At 47.8% G+C, this 23,135-nt stretch overlaps 1 protein-coding gene across 13 annotated transcripts in view; it reads right to left on the bottom strand.

Moving 5' to 3' along the window:
• The window catches only part of RAPGEF1 (Rap guanine nucleotide exchange factor 1), an 84,734-nt gene that overhangs the window by 8,661 nt on the left and 52,938 nt on the right, over nucleotides 1-23,135 (bottom strand). For 2 of the 13 annotated variants that reach the window (XM_088177328.1, XM_088177330.1), the window contains 7 exons: nucleotides 20,861-21,063; nucleotides 18,281-18,439; nucleotides 8,990-9,271; nucleotides 7,629-7,721; nucleotides 5,944-6,032; nucleotides 4,583-4,694; nucleotides 2,902-2,977 (listed from right to left, as the gene is read on the bottom strand). In XM_088177328.1, coding sequence (XP_088033454.1) covers nucleotides 2,902-2,977; nucleotides 4,583-4,694; nucleotides 5,944-6,032; nucleotides 7,629-7,721; nucleotides 8,990-9,271; nucleotides 18,281-18,439; nucleotides 20,861-21,063 — 1,014 coding nt within the window. The remainder of the gene's footprint in view (nucleotides 1-2,901; nucleotides 2,978-4,582; nucleotides 4,695-5,943; nucleotides 6,033-7,628; nucleotides 7,722-8,989; nucleotides 9,272-18,280; nucleotides 18,440-20,860; nucleotides 21,064-23,135) is intronic. The other 11 variants (XM_088177329.1, XM_088177331.1, XM_088177332.1 and 8 more) reach the window with 7 other exon arrangements.

Raw genomic sequence — 23,135 nt, 5'->3', positions numbered from 1 at the left:
TACAGAGGAGGACATGGACGCGTTTTGGCACGAGTGAACTTCCCAGCAATGCTGTGCTGTTGGTCCTTACCAGCAGATGGACCCTTTGGCACAAGAGCAGCGGTGACACTGCCCTGTCCCCACCGGCCTGGCCCTGGATCCCACTTGCAGCACTGGGGCTTGTGCCTCATAAAAGGATCAGTGAAAAACACCTGCTTGTGGGACAGGAGCTATCAATCATGTGTCAAGGAAAAACGTAGTTTAGACCTTGGGGATGCTTTAAAAAGATCTGATGGCAAGAGGTGATGCCTGCTCTGTCTTTGGTGCTCAGGCAGGTCACTCTGCCCTCCCAGTGAGGAACACACGTTTCAACACATGCTGTGGTGCTGCAGATCCTCTGCCCTTGCTGAGTTCCAGGAAATCCATCCCAGGACAGCGTAAATAAATTATTTCCAGCCAAAAGAAAAGCAAATTGCACTGCAAAAACTGATGCTGCCCCATCAGAGATGTGGTACACAGCCTGTGCTAATTCATCTGCAGGACAAGGTGCTGTAGGGCCTGGAATTGCAAAAGCTTTGGGCATTGTCATGGGCACAGAGGATGGAATTTGAAGAAGCACGAATTGCAAACAGGAATGCAGATGTCAGGTCAAGACTGCAGCACACTTGCAGTCCCAATGCCTGGTCACTGTGGACAGCAGAGCCAAAATGGGAGCAGTAGGCATTAATCCCAGCACTGAGCAGGGTGTGCAGAGGATGACACCCTGCCCCTGCCAGCAGCTCTGCACCAAGGGCACACAGGGAGGAAAAGCTGCTCTTGTGCCTGCCCAGGCTGGGCTGTACATGCAGAGCTGGTTCCAGCCAGCACAGGCATCACCCCATATCCGCCCAGCAACACCCAGCCACTGCTGGGAGGTGGGAAGGAGCAGGGCACAGAGGGAGAGCTGTGCCTCTCTACCTGCTGTGTTTCTCTTGGCAGGAACCTCACCTTCCTCCTCTTACATCAGGGACTGCTGCTGCCTCTGGGTTACAGACAACAGAGGCTGGGTGGTCACATCAGGGCTGAGCCCCAGGCTTTGTCCAGCTCTAATCCTGCACTCACAGCAAGTCCGTGTGGCTGTGAGCACTTAAGTGACCATGGATTTATTCCTGATGACCACAGGTCCCTCTTTATTCCTTATGCCATTTAGCTTTTTCAGAAAACTCAAATGGACAAGAAGCATCATGCTACAGGGCGTGGAGTTACATTTATTCTGGGTTCCCATCTGCCCAAAAGGCAACGTGAGGTAATACAGCTGGTCTGCTCTGGCACTTGAAGCTGCCAAGAAATTCATCTTTAAAGGAAAGCCTCTTAACTCTACCCCTCAGTGCCGTTTGGCTGATTGATTTACAAGCCCTGAATTCTTCTCATTGTAAGCTTAATTCATTAACCCTCTCAGTCACCCCAGCAGTGGGTTAGCATAGCACAAATTCCTCTGCTCCATTCAGCCCCGTGGTTTGGCAGTGCCTGTGAGGCCGAGCTCCCTCCACCCAGCTCTCCACAGCTGCACCACTGGGCACATAAAGTCCTGCTCCAGCTTCTCCACAGCTCTCACCCCACTGCTTGCAGAACCCTCAGAGCCCCTGTTCATGAACTGGAGATCCTCAGATCTCACAGCACTCACCCCTTTATCAAGCAGCTGTCTTTCAACAGGGACAATAGGGAAGTTCTCTGTTGTGCTGCTTGCTCCAGAGAACAGAGCAGAGTTTCTCTATCCCACTTTCAGCATGTTTGTAAGGGGTATTTCCACCATCTCATTTAGACTATTTTCTTTAATACACATTTCCAGCCTTGGCACAATTAACTGCCTGCTCCTCTCTGGTGTGTTCCTGACTTTGGTCCTTTCTGCCTGGATCTGATGCCCAATGCAGACAGGGAAACACAGCTGTCAGGGGAAGGATTTTCCTGCTAGCTGAATGGTGCTGGTAAGTAATTGCAAACATCTTATGCTACAGTAAAACCTCTGTCATTTAAAAACGTACATGAAAGATATTCCCCCTTTGACTATCAACCTCTAAACTACCAGTGCTGAGTGATTCAGAGGGTTCGTGTTTTGCCTCCCAGGAGATAAGGAGATCAATCCTGGTTAAGGCCATCAGCACAAATGTGTTTGGCAGGTTCAAATCACTCTCTGGAAACACTGCAAAGGCTGTTTTTGCCACAGGTCTTGGAAAGGAGCTGCTTCATGTGTGTGGTGAGGGGATCTGGAAAGATGAAGAGGGGTTTTAACAAATCTAGAGCTAAGGGCTGCTAATGTCCCTTCTCCTCCCCCACATCCCTTCTTTTCTACTGTGGATTCCCTCTCTGAACTGGTCTGGGTGGCTGCCAGGACACAAATGGTACAGAGTGGGACAGGAAGAGGCACAGTAAATTGAATAATTGAGTAATTGGGTGTCAGCAGAGCAGCACCTGAACAGCCTCTCAGTGCCCACAGGTACTGCATTAGCTCCAAACCAACATCCCTGTTTTTCCTACTTTGATGCAACAACCATTCCAGTAACTCCTACATCACCACTGCCCTGAAATTCAAAGGACAAGGAGCACCACTGGAAACAGGATCCATGCACAACAGGCTGGTCACACCTGCTGTCACAGAAGGCAGCTCAGCAGCTACAGGGACACAACACAGCACTGTCACTGGTGTGCCTCATCTTCCAGATCCAGGCAAGGGCTGGGAGGAGTTAATCCCATCCCTGCTGCTAAATGGAACCACCAGGGGCTTATCCAGCTTACCTCCATCTCCCACAGATCAACACAACCCCCCAGGCTCAGAGATCCCTGCAGACTCTCCCCCAGCCCAGCTGTCTGTGGCCATGGGGCAGAGGGCAGGCAGCCAGGCTGTGCCAGGCTGTGCCCCCAGCCCTGCCCTGCTGCCCCTTGTACCTTTCCTGTCGGTCTCTGTGGCGTGCACCAGCAGAATGTCTCCAGATCCACCACGGACATCTGGCCCATCATCCCCCTGCAATGGGAACACAGCCACGTTAGGCACAGCCCAAGCTCCCCTAGGCCTGGTTTAACAAGGCTGAGGTTGCAGCTCAGCAGCACTGGCAGTGCATGAAATGTTCCTGGCACTGCTCACAGCACAAGCTGGGACATGGGCTTCAGTGCTGGGATAATCCTGGAATTTGAATAGGGCATTTGGTATCCCAGATGAGGAGCTGGGCTGATCCTTCCTCAGGGTCTCTGACTCCTTAAGGCCAGGTTGTGAAGCCCAGTGAAGGTTGAACCTTCTGCCCACAGGAGAATGAGCAGGAATGCCACAAACACTCCCAGGAGACCATTAACAGGGCAGCAGCACTGTGTGAACTGTCTCAAAGTGCAGGATCACGTAGCACAGTGGCTGTGGGGTGGGAGGTCATGCATTCAACTTGCATGCTCCTGGAACATCAAAACCTAGTGAGTTAATTCCCTAATCTGGAGCCATTTGGCCAGAGGTCACCTGAAACGATCCCATAACTGGCAGAAGAAAACAGCCCTGCTAATTGCTTGACCCCTGCCTTGCCACTCTCTAAAACACATCTTTCTTCTAGCTACTGCATTTCACAACTCAAAATATGCAAAACTGATCCACCACTCAGCCAGCAGTTTCCACACTGCAGGAAGCAGCTCACAGTGACAGTTCTACACTGCTTCAAACATGTAGATCATAAAGAAAAGAAAGAAAAAAGACACTAAGACACAGATCTGCTAGTCCCAAATGTTCAGAAATCAGAGATTTTTAAATGTTTTTTAAAGGAAACAATCCGTCAGAGGAGACTGGAGTTGTGTCTGGCTTCCCTTAGGAATGTCTTTATCATTTCAACATGCAAGCCAGTGAAACAATCACGGATTACAGCCGTGGAGCAGCTCTAAGATGTGAATTTTTCAGGTGACCCCCCTGGCAAGACTTATGAAATACTACTTAGAGAACAAGCAAAAGCTTCTCACTCTCTCCTGCACATCTCAGCTGACCAAAGAACACTCCTGAAGTGCCAGTAAATGATCCATTCTCTCCGTTTTTCAGCCAAGCCCCCTGACAGTCTGAAAGCTTCAAAAGCTGCATGTCAAAGACAGCGTGGCTCAAGAGCACAGTGAGCAAAGCTGGCTGGGAGTGCACCCAAGGCCGGGCACAAAACTATTTCTCAAACACAGGAACAGTTCCTTGGGCTGCTTTTCCACACCAGTAACATCATGTCCTGCTCATTCACCTGCTGGACCTGCCCTCAGAGAGAAAGGCCAGCACCAGCACCCACAGCTGGATTCACTGTGCTCAGGCTCCCAGGTCATTCATTTCACACTGACAGAGGCTGAAGAGGTGGGAAGGGACAGACTGGGAAAAGGGCACAGGATGTGCTGGTTTTCAGGGAGACATTTCACCTTCTGTTAAACCCTCACTCATTGCTGGTGCTCCCAGCCTGCACCAGCATCTCCTACTTGAACAGCAGCCTTCACACACACCCCACTTCTGCTGCAACCTAGTTTTTCCTATCAAACAAAAGGTGATGCCTTGTTTGTGCACACAGAGAATCAGATTTCAACTCAGAGTAAACCAAAGAGTATGAAAACAAACCCTGAGAGCACCTACCTCTTGCTTCAGTGTTAATCTAGACATGATTTCACTGTGGTCAATAAGGGACAGCTCATCTACCTCTTCCTCCAGCTGTGAGGACTCCAAAGTATCTGGTGACTGTGGCTGCCTGTGGAAAAAAAAAAAAAGGAAATAACCTTCATCGAATGACAGTAAGTACACAGACACTCTGGAAGTAAATCTTTTGCAAACACGCCCGAATGTCTGGCTCTAACTCTGTTGCTTTGTGCATCTCTTGAAAAAGAGAAAGATAAACCTTTAGGACCTCAACAGTTGTCTGTCTGCAATTCTGGCAGACAGGATTTTACTAAAAGTACACACTTCCATGTCTCCTTAATCCACCAAATTTTTAGTGCACACAAATCTAAGCCCTTCCTCAAGTATATAGAGACTGAGCACACTCTACACATACATATCTTAGTCAGTTCATGACCCGTTGTGCTGAGACAAGGGGAGATGACAGGCTCTTGCTCTGCAGGAAAATAGAGCAGAAAATCATCACCATTTTTTTTGGTGTACATCCCCCTCTAAAATTCCTACCCCCAAAGGCCGGTACTCTTGTGGCAGGACATGTCTTCTCTGTGCCTGTATTTCTAAAAAAAACAAAAAAATAAAGTATTTATGTTCCCATAGCTTTCCCCAGGCACAGGCCAAAATCCTGTGCACCAGTCAGTATTTTGGGCAGATAGTGAGCTTTGCAGAGCACTCTTGTGTTGTCTCCTTCACTGTAGGGATTAAAACCCTCAAACCAACTGCAGGAAAATGGGGGAGGGAAGTTGACTGTCACACACAAATCAACGCTGTTCTCTGTTTTTGCTTTAGAAATGCAATTGCAGAGCAATCTCGAGCAGCAGGGAAGCACTCACTCCACTCCTCCTGAAGCCCATCTGTTACAGCTTGCACCTCTTCATTTACATAGGCAAATGACAGCTAAGAGCATTAGAAGGGATATAAATCCTCCTGCTCCAGGGCCTCAGCCAGCCTCTAACTAGCAGGGTTAGGAAGAAATTTCCCTCTGGAAGATTATTCCAAACAGCAATGCAGACTCTTTTCACATGTTTCCCTGGAAGCAGGAGCCAGTGTCAGTGACAGCACTGCCACTGAGATGGACTGAGGACGGCTGACACAGGCTGCATTAACCCCCATGGGCTCCTCGAGTTCACCTTGCCAGGATTACCCTCATTCATCACGATCCCACCACACACTGGCTGTGCAAAAAAGAGTGGGCTAAGAAGTTTAGACAACACGGGGGAGGTTTAGGGCAGACCAGGCAGCCCCAAGGATGGCTTGGCAGAGGGGATGTGGGGGCTCTGCACCCTTCAAGCCTGGAGGGAGGACACCAGGGGGTCAAGGCTCACCTTTCAGCACCATCTTTGCCCTCCTTGCCCATGGCACTGCTGTTCAAAGAGGAGTCTTTGGAGTGGCCGTCTTTGACAGGGGGAGATTCCTGCCAAGAGAAAGGAGTTTTTCATCATTACACGGGGTCCTTGAGCCCAGCCAGCCTTGCATTTACAGTCTGCCTGTCTCTAAATGGCCCTTTACTGTAAATTCCTACAGAGCGGTTAAAGATTGATGCAAGTTAATTCCAAATGCCAGGAAAACACAGAAGTTAATCAGACAGGAAATTTGGGACCATCTCTGGAGACTAGTGTAATTAGTACTGTTTGCTTTTAACATTGTGAAATGATGCTGAAAGTTACAACACAACTCAGCTGTTGTCTTGGATTTTAACCCACTCATGACCTTTTATTTTTCCTCCAGCCCTTCCTGTTGAAATACACTTTGCCTCCTGCTTTAATCCAAACAGACACCATCAGCTCTAAGCTCTCCAGTTTCAGAGCCCCTCCTGACCACAGCCCCCCTGCCTCAGGGGGTGGATGCTCACTGCTTCCTACCTCCCTTCTCTCCCATCACAAGAGGTTTTGCAATGATGCAACGTTTCCACTCCACGACTCAGGGCTGTGGAAATGAGGCTAATGCAAAAAAGCAGAACCAGCTGAATCCGCAGCATGGAACAGCAGGTAGAGAGCTCAGAGCAAAGATACAGCATTTCAAATTAGCCATTTATTAAGGAGACAAATAGCCATGAATGGCAAATGGGAATATTAATCCAACAGTGTTGGAGCTCAGAATTATTTAACGTCATGCAGAGTGAAGCTTGGAAATGCAACCTAGTGAACAGATAGGACTGAAACCACCTCCATGCTATCCACTCAGCAAAGAAACACCCTGCTGAGCCTGGGTTTCTTGGTGTCTGCAGGATTTTTCCAGACTCTATCTGCAAAGCCCTTTGCTTCAAAGTTGAGAACCCTCTCACAGCTGCCCAAAAGGATGGGCCTGGACAGATGTGTCTCCTGAGGGGAAGTGATGGGAGCATTATCTCTTGGTGTATTTAACTCCACCATGGATAAAGGTCTTGGAGACATCCTGCAGGAGATATGCCTTCCAAGAGGGCAGGCAAAAGGATCACCACGGACTTCTGCCAGTTTCCTATGACCCAAGAGGAAGATGGGACCTCCCTGGGATGGAAAATGCCCTGGCTCCTCTAGGAAACATCTAAGATACAAGGCTTGAGTAAAGGAAGAAACTGCGTGTGAGTACAATGCTAAATCAATCATTTACTTTGCAACCAAACAGCGAAGGGAAAAGTAAGTATTTAGTGCAGAAGGCATTCTGTATTAAAATAGGGAAGGCAAAGCAGTTACAAGAAAAGAAGTGGCCCCGGGATGGCACAGGGTGCAGCTCTCTGGAGGGAACTTCACACAAGCAGCTCCAAACAGCCAGCGAAGCGCAAAGGAAACAGCGCGGCAGGAGAAGCCATCCCTGACTCCTGCCAGGGCTCAGCGTGACCCCAAAAACACCTCCTGCCTCTGCACCTGCAGCAGGAGGGCCCCCAAACCTGCAGCCAGGAGTGGGCGAGCAGAGGGGTGGCTGGGGCAGCAGGATGGGCAGGGAGCTCCAGGCTGTGCCAAGCGCTTGAGCCCCGGCGTGAGCTCGGCATGCACCAGGCAGCCCCTCCCGGGCTCTCCGGGCTCTTACTTACTCCTTCAGAGCGAGGGAGTTCCCCGTTGCTCTGGCCAGAGGAATACAGATTGACATATTCACCCTCACCAGCCTCCTCACTGGCGTTTTCACTCTGAGGGAGACAGGATGAAAGGAAATCCGTGATGGCGCTCCCCACCAGCGCTTCATGGCAGAGAGAACTGGGAGCAGAAGTGCCCTCGGCAGCTGCTGTCACCTCCCTCTGTCCCTGTGGCCAACAGCGGCCACTGAGGCTGCACCGTCCTGGGGGTCGTTATTTCTGGCTCTGGAGGACTATCCTGAAGGCCCTGGGCAGCAGCAGGCACTGCTTTGCAAGAGCTATGGATTCCAGGTGAGACTGCCAAGGTGCAGCGGGTGGGTTTCAAGGTGCTGGAAGCAGAATGTTCAGAGCTGGACACAGCTCCTGTCCTGCCCAGGGCAGCCCTGCTGAGTGCAGACCAGCCCTGCAGCCCCACGGGCATCAAAGGTAACCCCCAAACGAGGCTACAAGCATGGACCAGACCCATCACACCAGAATAAACCAAACTCGAGGCTTTCTGGGATACAGCAAGGACCCAGTGCAAGGAAGATGCAAAGCAAGGTCACGTCCAAAGCGTGAAAAGCTGCACATTCACTCTGTAATCAGTGACCCTCTTCCAAACTTGGCAGAGAGGCAGCACTAGCATGCCCTGTGCTGACAGCTCTAATCCCATCAACTCTCGGCTTCGCAGCAGACGAAAGAGGAGCTGTCTTGAAAATGAGGTGTTCAAAAAAGTATCTGTAATGGACAGACCTGCTCAGTGATGTGCAAAGTGATGTGGGACCTCAGATTAGCAGAGAAGGAACAGTGTTAGCCTAACTTCACCAACCTGCCACCAAGCACAGAGCTGGGGCTGATGGCAACTGGGAAGAGCAGAACCTGGAGAGAACAATAGATTTTATGCACAGGAGAGACAGAGCTGGACTGCACCCACTGCTCCTGGTGACTTAGGAGGGAGCAAGTGGCACCTGCAGGATTTGAAATGCTGCTAGGAGCCTGCATTTAATAACTATCAACCTCACTCCTCAAAAACACTCCTTTACCTCCCTCAGCTTTGTCTTACAATTGCAGGAAGCTACAGCCAACTCTCCCCTTCGCCAGCATTTGACATTTTGTGTTTCCTACATACATCTAACACTTTCTAAAACCTGCTGAGGTTGTCCATTTTTTTCTAGCCATTTTTCTATGAAATTTCCTCTACACAATTCATACACATTTGGAAACCAGATTTGACCATAATTTAGCACGTATTAACACAAGAGACATATTCTTTAAAAGAAAAAAACCCCAACAAATAAAGGCAGCCTTGCGTTAAGGCGCGTTATCTCTTTGGATAGTCTCACCGAAGGCGTCTGGAGAGAATCAGTGAAAGAGGATTCAGAAGGAAGGCAGACAGGAGCATTCCCGTTAAAGCTGCTCTCCTGAGAAGAGGAGTTTGGCACATCCACAGTGCTGGGGGACTGGCTGGCTGCAGCGGGCACCGCTAGGTCGGGGCTCTGGGATGCGTGGACGGGCGGAAAAGGCGGGGTGGAGCAGGAGGAGGAGGTAGAAGAGAGGAAAGGAGGTATGGAGACTTGGTTGTGAGGCACAAAGTCCTGGGAGTAGGACCTAAACACAGATTTGTACTGCAGGATGCAGAGACACAACACAAAAACAAGGAAGATGGGGAAAAGGAAAGAGACAGACAAAAGAAAAAGTAATTAGATTGGCAGCAGCGTAGCAGTGACAGCACAAGGCATTTCTAACACAGGCAGAACTATTTTACCATCCACATGCTAGAGCAGGAATTGCTACCTGGGGTACATCAGCCAGGCTTTTCCTGGAGAGGCGTGTTCTTGCACCAACAACAGCCTGGCTGCTCATGTCACAGAGGGAAAGTGAGCAGCAAGGTGTGACCTGCAGGTATCCAGCCTCTGCTAGGCAGGGGAAAACCTGGGTATCTCAGAACTGCTAATGCTGTGACCCTGAAAATCACCTGAGTGGAGGAAAAGGATGTGAAGGCACACACAAAGCACAACTCTGAGCATGCTGGAAGTATCTACATAGAGAAAACTACTTCAAGTGCTTATTGCTTTTCTGGGATTTTCCACAGGATCCAAATTTAAGATGCCTTTTGCTCCAGCCCTGTAATTTAACAGCTACTGTGTCAAGTCTGTTCCAGAACACACAGCTCCCAGGGAGGAGTGGCTGGATACTGCCTTCAAAGTTACACGGAAGGATAAAGGAGATTATGCTGCTACTCCTTCCCATTCGTGAAAAACAGGGAGCAAAAATGGTAATTGCCCTCCGGAGTGATGAATTCCTTATCAAACCAATCCTTTAATGCAGTGCCTTGAAGAATCAGCTGAAGAGATGAAAAGAGATCATCTGCGTAAAGCTTTATTTCACTATCTCTCCTAATCATCAGATTACTCTTCAGATAATATTAAACAGGGTGCAGTGGGAATATATTGTGCCAAGAAAAACAAGAGCAACCCTCTGTCTTTTAACATCTGGTGCTAGTAAGATTTGCCATCGGGGTAAGTCCAAAACAAAGCTGACAACCATTAAAAAAAGACAATACTGCAAAATCTGTTGGAGAGGAGGTTCTCTTAAAACCTGCAAAGCTGGTCATAGTCAAGTGGATTGAAAGAAGAATCACATAATCCAAAAAACCGCAGGCTGGAACGCAGTTGTGGTGCTGCTCCATTGAGGGATCTGCTGCAGGAGAGTGCAGTACAGAGCTCTCAAGAAGCACTGACACAACTTGCTCAAACCCGGCTGAAAAGTGACACCACTGTGATATAAAAAGAGAGCAAATCAAAGGCAGGAATTGGAGAATTCAGGCTACATTTTCTCAGGAGAGTTGAGAGGGTAAGAAAAAAGCAAAGCTCAGTCCATCACCCAGCAGCAGCACCCAGCTCAGCAGTGGTATTTTTGTTTCTACCTAGGAAAGAAGTGGGCTTAAAAATCTAAACTGAAAACAGCCTCAGGCCAGAAGCTTGGTCAAAAAAGCTTTTCCACTACAAAGGAAAGGAAATGTAAAGGTCAATGACTAGACTTTACCTTCCACCACCTTAATCCTTGAGTGGCTGTGCCTTGTGCCTTGCATGGAGTCCAGCAGAGCTCTGGGTGTATTCTCAGGGCCCAAAACAAATTGCAGGCCACAATACAGAGGAGGGGAGGGGGATGCTTTGGAAAGAGAGCTTAAAAGACTACTGGAAAATAATTAAAATGCAAATCCCCCACCATGTGCCTGTGGCTAAAAGAAGACTGGCTCTAGGACAGGCTCCTCTCTCTTCCTGCCCATTTCTTTCCAGATGAGCAGCGCTGGCTCCAGGGACACTGTCAGCTTTTGGAGCTGCCTCAGTAACAATGACAAGTCTAATCTCTGTATTTACTTTCTGCCTGGATAAATGCTCTACATTTATTCATTTTCACTTGCATGGCACAAACCACTAAATCCCTCGTAAGACGCCAGGCTCATGACATCACCTTGGCTCAGCACATTCATTATGCCTGCCTGGTATTTCATGATCTCACTGGCACTAATACACCAAAACAATCACCCCAAGTCTCAGCCTAGACCCCAAACCACAGCTCAAGAAGGCACTCAAAAAACTGCTGTGCTGATAACAAGATCCTTTGCTCCTGTAGAGGAAATAATTAGCTCCAGCAGAAGCTCTGTGCCAGCTCCCCCACTGCTGGACTTCCTGCACCCACATGACACACGCTGTCCTTCACTTTGTAGTTGATGGACATCTTCCACCCAGGAGGTGCAAGGGGTTTTGTCCCTGACCTGCTGAACCCAGAGGAAAAGCCAGGCTTTTGCAAAGCAGCAGTGGAGCTCACGCAGGGCAGGAGTGAAAGAAAATGCCTGTCCTCAGCCAAGTCACTCTGGGACAAGCAGAGCCCTGCGTGAGACACTGGCAGGGTTAGCTCAGGGCAGACTCTGCTCCCTGCCTGCAGCCCGGACCAGCAGCTCAGGGACATGAGTTACTGCTTCTGGGCCAGGAACATTCACACTGCTCCTGCCTCGAGGAGTTTCACACACATTAATCCTAATTTGAAGGCAATTTAGACCTAAATATAACAGAACATTGCAGAAATTTCAGAAGTTTGAATGCAGACAGATCAGTATTGACAATCACTGTATGTTTCTCTCTCCCTGGTCTCATAAAACACCTTCAGAACAACCTCTTGGCATGAGATACATTGAAAATGCCAGTTTAAGGCCCAGGTACCCATAAAACGCATTAATCTTCATTATGTGACCCGTGAACAATCATTTAAGGATGCAGACAGGCTCTCAGCATGCTGTTAACAAAGGGAACAGTGCAGAGAAAGCCTTTGGTGTGCTGGCATTAATTAGTCAGCCTGCTCTCAACTTCCAATCTTGTTGTAAAGTTGCATCTTGTAGAAAGGGAGCCAGGGAGCCCCCTCCTTCCTCCGGAGCCTGCAAGCAGCTCTGGAATTCCAGTTATGCAGCCGTGCTGGGACAGGAGCCAAGAGTGAGGCATACTTTTCAAAGGGAAAAAATCCCACCCTGCAGTGGAGATGATGTCCATATGGCACCCATTCCTGCTGCTCCCCACTCTGACCCAGCCCAGCCAGCAGCTGCCCCAGGAATTGCAGCAATGGCTTCCATGGGATCTGGGTGTTGTCCATCTCCTGGAAGCCCTGTCATCCTCTAAAACAAATACTTTTTTGGGGAAGGGACAGTCCATTCAACACAACTGTCACAAGGAAACAAGCCATCCTTTAGTGTTCCCCCAGGAGACAACAGTTTATCTTGGAAACAAATCAGGGCTTGTTTTAATCAGCTTCTCAGAGGTCTCCTGCAGGGTCAGGAAGGCCTCGGTTATGGCTTCACGGACACAACCTCCTACTCCACGGCTTTGCTTTAAGAGAAGTGTTTCCAAATAATTTCTGGGAAAGCTACAAAACGGGGTGCAACAGGAATCTTTGGGAAAGGATGCTCTCCTGTATCCAAACTCTGGCCACACTGCCAGCTCCCAACACAGGACCAGAAGAGGGGATCCCAGCATGAGTGACCCTGACCCACGACAGCAAACGGGCAAGACAGGGAGAAGAGAGAGCTCCCTCTCCTCTCACCAGGGCAGTAGTTTTTAAAAAGACACCTCTGCCACTTGGGAAGTGCTTGCACAAAGCAAGCTTTGAGCTGAGAGCAGTCTTGTCTCCTGGGAACAGCAGGAAGCAAACGTGCCCAGCCCTGAACATTTACCATGCACTGTGACACACAGAGGTCTCCCAGAGACAGCATCTTTCAACCTTCTCAATTTGCTGCCTTTGATTTTTTGCAACACTGAATAGTTCAGAACAGCTTTCCATCATTAGAAGCCGTGTTCCAGGATGTCCCAAAGGTCAGTGACATTCTGGCTGTTTATTTGGATTAGATGGCAGGAGATAAGCACTCTAATAGAAAACTTATTTCAGGAGTGATGCTTCTTCACACTCACTAGGCATGGCTGACCACAGCTAACAGGGAGACAGGGATATATATGCAGAGAGTCAGGGGTTGCAAGTTACAGCAGTCTCCAGCCCAAATCCAAAGCTGAATTCAATTATATGGCTGACAGAGCACCTGCAGCATCAGCAGACACGGTCTTTACCTTTTAAGCACAGCATTCTCAGTTACTCTATGGACTTCTGCCAAATTAATCTGCCATCCTGCCAGACACTCCCAGATCAGGTAGAGCACCAGACTCCCAAAGTATGAAGCTATCAGAGGAAAGGATCAATCTTTGAGATCTCCTCTGTTAATGCTATTAAGGGAACTACGTGGGCAACATGCCAGGACTGGATGCCCAAATTGTAACAGTACAGAATTATGTTCACAAAATACTGGGTGTTGCAAAGTCGTTAGACCCTAAGAATATAATTGCACAGACAACTATTGGAAAAGACTTCCTATCTCATGACACAATGCTGGGCTTCCAGGTACTTTTGCTAATGAGGAAGGAAATGCTCCTGCAATGAATGGCTGGAAACACAAGCTGCCAACAGAATGGCTTCAAGCACTGCCACAGGAAAGGCAGCAACTCCTCAGGCTGGAATGTTTCTCAGCAAGGCCTCTGACCTGGCTGCAGAGCTGACCTCCCTGGTTTTAACTGATTGTTAGCACAGTATAGGGATGGATGGGACTTGTGTCTCCTGGCTTCTGCACAAGAAAACACAAAATCCAAACTTTTCCTTGTGGAGGAGAGATTCCTGCACATCTTCACAACAAAACAAGGGGGCAGCAGGGGAAGAAAACATTTGTAAGATTTATTAACCGTGCTGTCATAAATCCCTCTTTGGAAAATACCAGAATTCAATTCAGTTGCACCTACATCATCAAGTCTTTAGCTTGTGGACAAAGCCCTCAGATCAAGATGGCAGATCTGGAAAACACAGTCTGGAGACCAAGACAAGACTTCTAAACAATCAGCCACACAAAAAACATGGGGTGTGTGGCCTATGAAGTCAACATGGGACTGGTTAGAAAGACCTACAGTGACCTGCAGTGTTCCAACTGCAAGGGAAATGTATAAACCCCCAGAGGAAGTGGTTTTCAGCAGCAGGGTCCAGTGATGCCAGCAGGCAACAGAACTATTAATACCAGTGTCCAGGCCTGCCATGGGCGGTGGAAATGAACACAAATACAGAAGGAATGCTAAACAGGAAAGGCAAAACAATACTTAAGTCAGAGCAGCTGGTTAAAGGGATGCAAATCTTTTCAATCCCCCTTCTCTCTGCTCCAAATTAAGGAACCGAAACCTTAGGACAGAAACGAACAAACACATTATGACTTCCCAGCTGTGGTTTGAATGAGGCTCCCACCATATGAATGAGAAGTCTCTGCTGAGGGCCAGAGCCTGGTGTGTGCTGCAGGCTGGAAGTGAGCTCCAGGAATGGGAACAAGGCAGGGAAAACATGGGAAGCACATGTCTGTGCTGTGCACGCCTTTAATCACTTATCTGACCCCCCCTTTTCCTGAACATACGTTAGCACACACACAAGAAAGAAAAACAGTCGCTGTGAATTCTCTGTGCACTTGCTCAATTTGCTCAAGAATGGTGAGAACAAGCGAGAACAGAAGCGCTGAGCTGGAGCTTTCATAAGGAAATCACTTGCGCCTTCTGCTGGAATCTGACAGCCAATTGGTTCCTGGAAAATTACTGGAAATGTTCTTTAATTAAAAAGAAAACATAAGAAAAAAAACCTAACATTTTGAGAAAGGCAACTTATTTCTCCACGGTGAAGGATGCAGCCAAATTTCCACTAATGGTATGTACATGCCTTGGAGATACAAGTGTTCCTTGTTTCAGCAAGGAAAAGCTTCCACAAGAGTTTCTAAATTGTGTGGATGGGCAGCAGTGGAGCTCATCACCAGATGATTTCCTCTACCAGTGCAGAGTTCCCCAGCTGCCAGGAAGCAAGGAGGATTCAAGATCTGATAATTCCTGCTGCTTGGATACCTGCCCACCCATTTCCAGGCAAACAGCACAAGGATTGATTAAACCAAGGGACAGCAGCTCTGTGCTCACAGGAAGGGAGGGAGGTGATCAGCTGGAGAGAAACTACTGCCAAGCAGAGCCAAGGACCATGCCTTCTTGTTGCAAACTTCCTTTCCCACTGCTTAGAACTTTCAAAAGAGGTGGGAATCCCTTGAATGATTCTTGACAGTACAATCCAGTTCTCCCTCCAGTGTGAAATTTAATGGCTCAGCTGTCCATGGGATGGGGAACATGATGCAGTTCCTTAAAACACCAGCCCACACTACCAACACAAGCCCTGCTGGCACAGAGGCCAGACACGAGTCAGACTTGGTTAAAAAACAGCTCAACTTGCCAAACCTATGAGGTCTGATCCAGTTGCTCAAGATCTGCCTCTATCCAGTAAAAGCTATTACCTCTGACACAATTTCCTGCAAAGGAGGGAAAAGCACAATTAGTGGGCTGACAGAGCAGCAGTGGCAGCTGGGCTGCCAACAGACCCTGCAGTGCTGATTGGAGGGAAAGGAGTCAGGGCACTCGAAAAATTCATCCATTAAAGATGAAAAGATGCTCTGAACAACTTCACCTCTTTTCTGCTGTCTGCAAATAGTCTTGTTGAGCTGTGTAAATCAGGAGTAAAGCACTAATCCTTCACCTGGAGCACAGAGCTAAGGGGATGACAAGCAGAACGTGGTGCAGGCTCTGCTGCTGGCACGTGAACAGATGGGGACAGGGACAGGTCCTCCAGGGAAGGCCAGTCTCCAGGGAAGGGAAAAAAAGCACAGGGCACTTTCTGAAAATTGGCTTCGCTTGCAGGGCCTTGCTGACACTGGGTCAGTGGACAGCCACTGAGTTTAGCAGCTCGGACTTCCTGGTATTGATCCAAGGAGGCTTTTGCTTCCTGTGCAGAATGAATAACAATTTATGTAGGAGACACATAATTTTAGAAGATCTGATAGCCACTGCTGCTATCTGGGTGCACAAGAGGCCAACTGCTCAGTCTGAAAGGTGTGCTCTCCCTGCTGGGCTGGTGGCAGCTAAAGCAGATTTTTGCCAGGTTTTTTGTTCACCAGTGCTCACTCGAGTGGCTTTTCTCTAGGGAGAGAGGAGAAATGAAGACAGGAGAATATGAGGAGCAGAACAGCATCCCAAAGTGCTCCTGGTGCAGCTGGTGGCATCCCTTGAGTGAAACCCCACAGAGCAGATTGCAGGAGGGGCTCTGGTCCTCCCAGTGCTGATGGAAGGTGTCACCCTGGGAGGGATCCAAACCTCCACAGCTGTTCCACATCTCTGTCTTATAGGGATAAGGGAAATGGGAAAAAAACATGGTTATGGTATTACATGGGTCAGCTATGATGCATGTAAGGACATTGGTATTTTGCAGCTCAAAGAGACACTTTCACAGTGAAAATCTCATTTTTAGCTGTGAAAAAACAGACCTGATAGAGTAATGAGAAACTATGAAATTACCCTAATTTAAAGGCACTAATGGAAAAATCACCATTTTTAATTCAGCTGATTTCCTTTGTGCATTTGACAGTGCACTGTCTCATTGTTCTCATTGTTCCTCATGCTCCAGCCATTTATTTTACCCCTCACCAAATCCTTGCAAAAATGAGTAAGGATTTTTTAATGAAGTTTTAACAAATCTTAAAATAATATATTCACAGTAATATAGTCCAAAGTAAGAGCAGAACGTGTCAGGGCAATTTAATAGGTAGTAACCATTTAATCCAATAAGGACACTTTTTAAAATCAAAGTGCCCACGTATTTTTAGAACATTATAGAATCATATTTATAGCCTCTCAATTAAATCAAAAATAGTCAAGTACTTTTATCTAGTCCTACAGTTCCATGTTTTGCTTCCAAGGACCTCTACCAAGTAAGAGAGCTGTACAACTCAGGACTTTTACTTCAAATTTTAGAACTGTTTACCACAAATTTATGCAAACACTAACCTTGCCACCCCTCAGCCTTTTCATCTGTGCAGCAAAGCTGTGATACTGCTCTCTCTCACACAAGTGCAAGCCAAAAGCTTTCATTCATGGCTTGTGAAGTAGCTCTACTTGTAAAGCACTTGAATACTTTCTTCTTCTTCGGACCAGTGATTATCACTAATTTTTAAAGAATGAGTAAGTGCTGAAATGGGAAGATAGCACTGGCACAGTGGGAGGATACTGTTTTCAAACATTTAACATTAGACTAATGGAACACTTCTGAATCTTCTCAAGTCTTGACTGATAATTTCTTCTTCAGAAGAATCCTAATTTACTAAACATCCAGGTCATTGTCAAAAAATAGTCTATTCTCAGTTGTCATCACATGGCAATCAGAGCATAACCACACAGTTTTACATGCAAACGAGCCCCACACTGATGAGCTGGTGGAATCCCGTGGTTGAGTTTAATTTCATTATATTAACACTTTGTTATTACTACCATTTAATTTAAGCAGCTGATCAGAGATTTAAGCAGTGCTCTATTTTGATTTAAATGATTTCCAGTTCCTCCTGCCACCCTCTCTTCAGGCTGCTCACAAGTGCTGTAGGAGAGAAAACCCTGCTTATCCATCAGCAAATCATACAAGAAAACTGAGCTTGTTTGGGACCATGGAGATGTGAAGGGAAGCAGACAGGCAAAAATGAGATGGAAGATTTAGTAGAGGCTGTTTTTTAGAAAAAAAATTAAGGAGCTGCAGCCCCTGTTCCACGTGTTTGACTAAACCCATGGATTTTAGGGACAGCAACTCGTTATTTCTCCCAAGGCCAGGCTCACAGAGCAGCCTTTAATTGACTCATCCACATCACTGGCATTATGCAACGGGACAAAAAGACTTTGCAGCTCCAGTGTGCAGCCTGGGGCACACAGAGGACACAGGAGCGTGCTGGGCACATGGGCCAGCTCTCCTTCATCAGTCCCCTGCCACAAATGTCAACGTGGACAGGTCATATAAAGAAAGCTACACCTCCTTTGGCTTCGTTTAGTGAGATTTATACTCAGTGAGGTTTATTCTTAGTGAGGTTTACACACGGTTTCTCCCACCCTAGTGACTCCAGGAGTTCAAAAGCCCCCAGAGCAACCTCCACGTTGACCCGGGAGGGCAAGCAGAGGATTTGCACCCAAGGGATGAGCAGTAAGACAAAGCAGAGAACTCACCGAGTGCACAGGAAAGGAGCTGTGCCGGCTGAGAAAGGAGTTAGAGACTGACATAGTGAGGCCCTGAGTGGCACCGCAGTCCTCGGGGGTGAAGGGCACTTTAGGTTGCTGGACACAGTAGGAGACAGAAGAGAAAGAAGAGGCAGCATAGGAGGCCTGCTGAGGAAGGGGGAGAAAGCAGGAGACACAAGACACAGAGAAAGAGAGCACAGAAAAGGCGATGAATAAAGGGCAAGAAAATGCTAGCTGTAAAACAATGCATATAATGGCTGGCTAAACAAACAGCTATTCACACAGTTCATCAGAGCCAGACACACCAATATGCCTTTCCTGAGCTCGAGAGGCACGACAAAAATCACAATTCAAATCTTCTTTGTTTCACAAATCCCTTAAAAATGAACTCCTGCCTCCCCCTCCCTGCTCACCCGTGGCCAGCTGCTGCTGGCACACACAAGCTGTTCCTCACTGCCCTTTTCTCCCCGTGGCATGAGGGCAGATACCCAAAGGAGGAACTGGCTCTAAGTACACGATTCTTGCACACTGCTATTTTATTGTGACACCCTGCAGATTGGGAACTTGGCCTCTCCAGTGTGAGCTATGGATCCTCACTGGTCCTGCTGTGAGACTGGGTGACAGTGACACCCTGCCATTTCTCTGTCCAATCCAAGATTTTAATCATTTGCACAGGAGGCAGCTATTACACTCTAAGTGACAAAACCTGGCAAGGAATTTCTCCTGAATTCCCCAATGGTAAGGAGACTGAGAGAGGATAAGGCATATTCAGGCTTTCTCAGACTTGTTGAATAAAACATATAACATAAACATGTCTTATTTTTGATTAAGATCTGAAGCTGACAAGAAAGGACTTTCTCATTATTATATTATATTATATTATAAAGAAGTCCATCCAGCAAAACTTGCTGCTGCTAGAGCAGCTGATGCCCATTTGATTTACCAAATCAAAAACTCCCAGGGCAGCAGGAGCAGAGGAACAAGAGTCTGGTGGCTTTTACAGAAATTGTTGAATAAGCCATCACCTGCTTGCACCTCTTTCCCAACAGAGGGATGAAGGGTGGGAGGCTGCACTTGAAGAAACCTTTGCTTCAGGGGAACTGCAAGCAACACCTTGATGGTATCAGCGTGTAAAATGACAAGAATGGCCAGCAGGCAAAGCAGTGACATCTTGTCTGTCCAGACCATGATTAAAGGGAAGCAAAGAAATGCTTTGCTTCAGCCAACAAATTGAGGACAGGAGCAGAATTTCCCTTCTGCACAATGGCTGCAGTAAATCTGTGCTTTGCAAACTCTGATCATGACTGTGAGTCACCTCTGGAAACATCACTAAGTGCAGCCACCTGCACTTCAGGCAAGGACTGCAAGGTGCAAGGGTCACACTGATGGGGACCCCAGACCCTGGAGAACTGCCTGGTCCTCCAGAGATGAGTCCTGTAGACTCCTGAGGACCCCTGCAAAGCGAGTGGGAGGCCAGCGTTTAAGGTCTTGTCCTCACAAAGAATTAATCCATGATACCCAGTTCAGCTTAGCCAAAAATGTCACTTTATCTTTTTATCTACTTGCATCACAGGAATGTAGTTATGCAGATCTCAAAATGAGAGTTAAAAAGCAACACTCTGGGACAATCAACTTTAGCACATACAACCATGAAGAAATATTGCAAGAGTCACCCTCACAATTGTAACACCATGGCTCTGTTCCCACATTTCCTCCCATTTTGTTAATGCCATGGCCAATTTAAGTAAGCTGCATCAGAACAAGAGAATTTTTTTTTAAACAGAACAAATAAGATAATTAATATAAACAAAATATCTTAGGCTGGAGTTGGGAAAAAAAAAAAAGAGAGAAAAGAAATGAAAGGAAAACCCTTAAAAGGAAATGGGACAAAATCCCACCCTCCACTGAGGTTGGAAACAAAACTGCTGCTGCCATCACTGAGGTCAGGATTTCATCCCCCTCATGGAAAATGGCTCTTTCTGTGCTGATAAACCCACCACCCACACACATGTGGATGTGCCCTTCCATGCTGGCAGAACACTGGGAAAGGTAAAAATCCTGAATCCCACGAGGGCACCAACGTGAAGGGAACATGCACGAGTGAAGCAGTGGCTATACCAAAGGTCTGCATGATAACATATAAGCAGTTATTATCTTTAAACAGTTATTATTAGTGGCATCTCTGACAACAGTTTCAAAACAGCAGTGGGAACAACAGTGCAGCAACCTTTTGAAAACAGTGCTGCTCAGTGTGTCAAAATCTTCCAAGCAGTTGCTGTTACACAAACCTGGCACAGATTCAGTCCTGCCATGGAGAAGATGAACATTTCATTTTTAGGGCATTTTAGGACTTCCAAAGCTTATGGGGAACGGTCTGAACGTGGGGTTAGAAAGAGCAAAAACATACATGATGCAAAATGCCTAAAACCATGTTCACAAGCTGCCAAGGAGCACGATGTGGTAACACCATGAGACATCCTCCCACCACCTCTGCCTGTCAGGAGCAGGAGCAGGAAGAGCAGAGCTGCTCCTGGTGGCCCTGCCAGGTGTCCCTAAGGTGTCACTCACCAGCTGCCTCTGCTTCGGTGGGAGAGCAGGAGGAGGTGCCAGCTCTTGAGAGGGGTCTAAGCTGATATAGGAGTCATTGATCCCATAGACTTCCCTGAGGTACTTGTTCTTCTTCTGGTAGATGTGCTCGTTCTGAGGGGTCTGGTAGAACATGGACGGCTGTGGCTCTGAGTAATCTTCCACAAACTGCATGTAGGCCATCACTGCAAGGCAAAGAGAGGTCACACTCACTGCCCTGCTCTGCAAAGCCCAGCATTGGTTAGGACAGGTCACACTCACTGCCCTGCTCTGCAAAGCCCAGCATTGGTTAGGACAGGTCACACTCACTGCCCTGCTCTGTAAGGCCCAGCTTTGGTTAGGACAGGTCACACTCACTGCCCTGCTCTGCAAAGCCCAGCTGAGGTTAGGACAGGTCACACTCACTGCCCTGCTCTGTAAGGCCCAGCTGAGGTTAGGACAGGTCACACTCACTGCTCTGCTCTGTAAGGCCCAGCTGAGGTTAGGACAGGTCACACTCACTGCTCTGCTCTGTAAGGCTCAGCTGAGGTTAGGACAGGTCACACTCACTGCCCTGCTCTGCAAAGCCCAGCTGAGGTTAGGACAGGTCACACTCACTGCCCTGCTCTGTAAAGCTCAGCTGAGGTTAGGACAGGTCACACTCACTGCCCTGCTCTGCAAAGCCCAGCTGAGGTCAGGACAGGTCACACTCACTGCCCTGCTCTGCAAAGCCCAGCTGAGGTCAGGACAGGTCACACTCACTGCCCTGCTCTGCAAAGCCCAGCTGAGGTTAGGACAGGTCACACTCACTGCCCTGCTCTGCAAAGCTCAGCTGAGGTTAGGACAGGTCACACTCACTGCCCTGCTCTGTAAGGCCCAGCTGAGGTTAGGACAGGTCACACTCACTGCCCTGCTCTGTAAGGCCCAGCTGAGGTCAGGACAGGTCACACTCACTGCCCTGCTCTGTAAAGCCCAGCTGAGGTTAGGACAGGTCACACTCACTGCCCTGCTCTGTAAGGCCCAGCTGAGGTCAGGACAGGTCACACTCACTGCCCTGCTCTGTAAGGCCCAGCTGAGGTTAGGACAGGTCACACTCACTGCCCTGCTCTGTAAAGCCCAGCTTTGGTCAGAGGCAGCTGCTCTTTCTCAGAAGGGCACCCACGCTGTGCTCCCAGGGAGCTCACACAGCCACCATCCATCCACTCTGCAAATCCAAATATCCATCCTGCAGCCAGCACACAACAAACTCCATCCCAGGCCACAAACACAGCTGATAATACTCTGGGACCAGTGAGGTCTCCAAACAGCAACTTGAGAAGTCTCATTTACTGATGCTTAGCCCAAATCCTCACACAATCCGTGGCAATTCTGAGAATATTTCTCTACAGCTAATTCCAAAGTCACCAAAAAAACCCAGAGTACAGTCAGTCTGCTTTTTAGGAGTGTAACAGTGCAATCTTGACAATAAATCTGCAATAATTCCTGTGCCTACAGTAAGTCTCAGACCTGCACTCAGCAAGATTTCTAGAACCAGGAGGCGTAGAGTGTTTCTCCATTCCAGCAAGCTGGTAAAACTGTTATCAGAGAACACCTACCTGTGAGACTGGGTGTGCCTCTCCCTCAGCTCTTCAAATGCCACTGCTAATCCTGGTACAAAATACTTACAAAATACTTCTAAAAGTGCCACTGACCACGTGTTCCTACCTCTTTAGCTCAAATCCAACACCCTTTGCTCCCATCCCTTTTTTAAAGCAACTTACCACCTCCAGTTTTCAAATTTAACTGATTCACAAGCTTTTTTGTGAGATGTGGCTCAATAGAAATGTTAAATGGGATTAAACCTTGTCTAGAGGATCTTTCCATCTGTACAATATTCCTTCCAAAATCTATGAAAAAACCCACACAGGTCAGCCTAGGCAGCTCTGACAGAGGACAGTTACTGCTGCAATATTTTAGTGTTGGAGGGGGAAGATGACATCCAGTGCCATAGGAAGACTACTACAAACCCACCCCCATTATTAAGGATCAGAAGTGCCCTGAATAATGTAAAACAAAGAAAGAATCCCCTTCTGTACACCTGAAAGCAGGAGAGACAGATGTATTTAAGTGTCATGGGGAGGACTAACCAAGGCCTTCTTGTAAACATGCTGTCATGCACAGGGCACTGTGACCATCCCTCCCTTCCTCCTGATAAACAAGCAGTTGTCACTTTTTGTAAATCTGGTCATTTGGTGGCAATTATTCAGCTTCTGCTGGCATTTCAGTTGTACAGCTGAAA

The sequence above is a fragment of the Sturnus vulgaris genome, chromosome 22, assembly GCF_052056855.1.
Source record: "Sturnus vulgaris isolate bStuVul1 chromosome 22, bStuVul1.hap1, whole genome shotgun sequence".
In the NCBI taxonomy this organism is placed as follows: Eukaryota; Metazoa; Chordata; class Aves; order Passeriformes; family Sturnidae; genus Sturnus; species Sturnus vulgaris.
The sequence above is the reverse complement of the archived record's forward strand: the minus strand, read 5'-3'. Positions and strand labels throughout refer to the sequence as shown.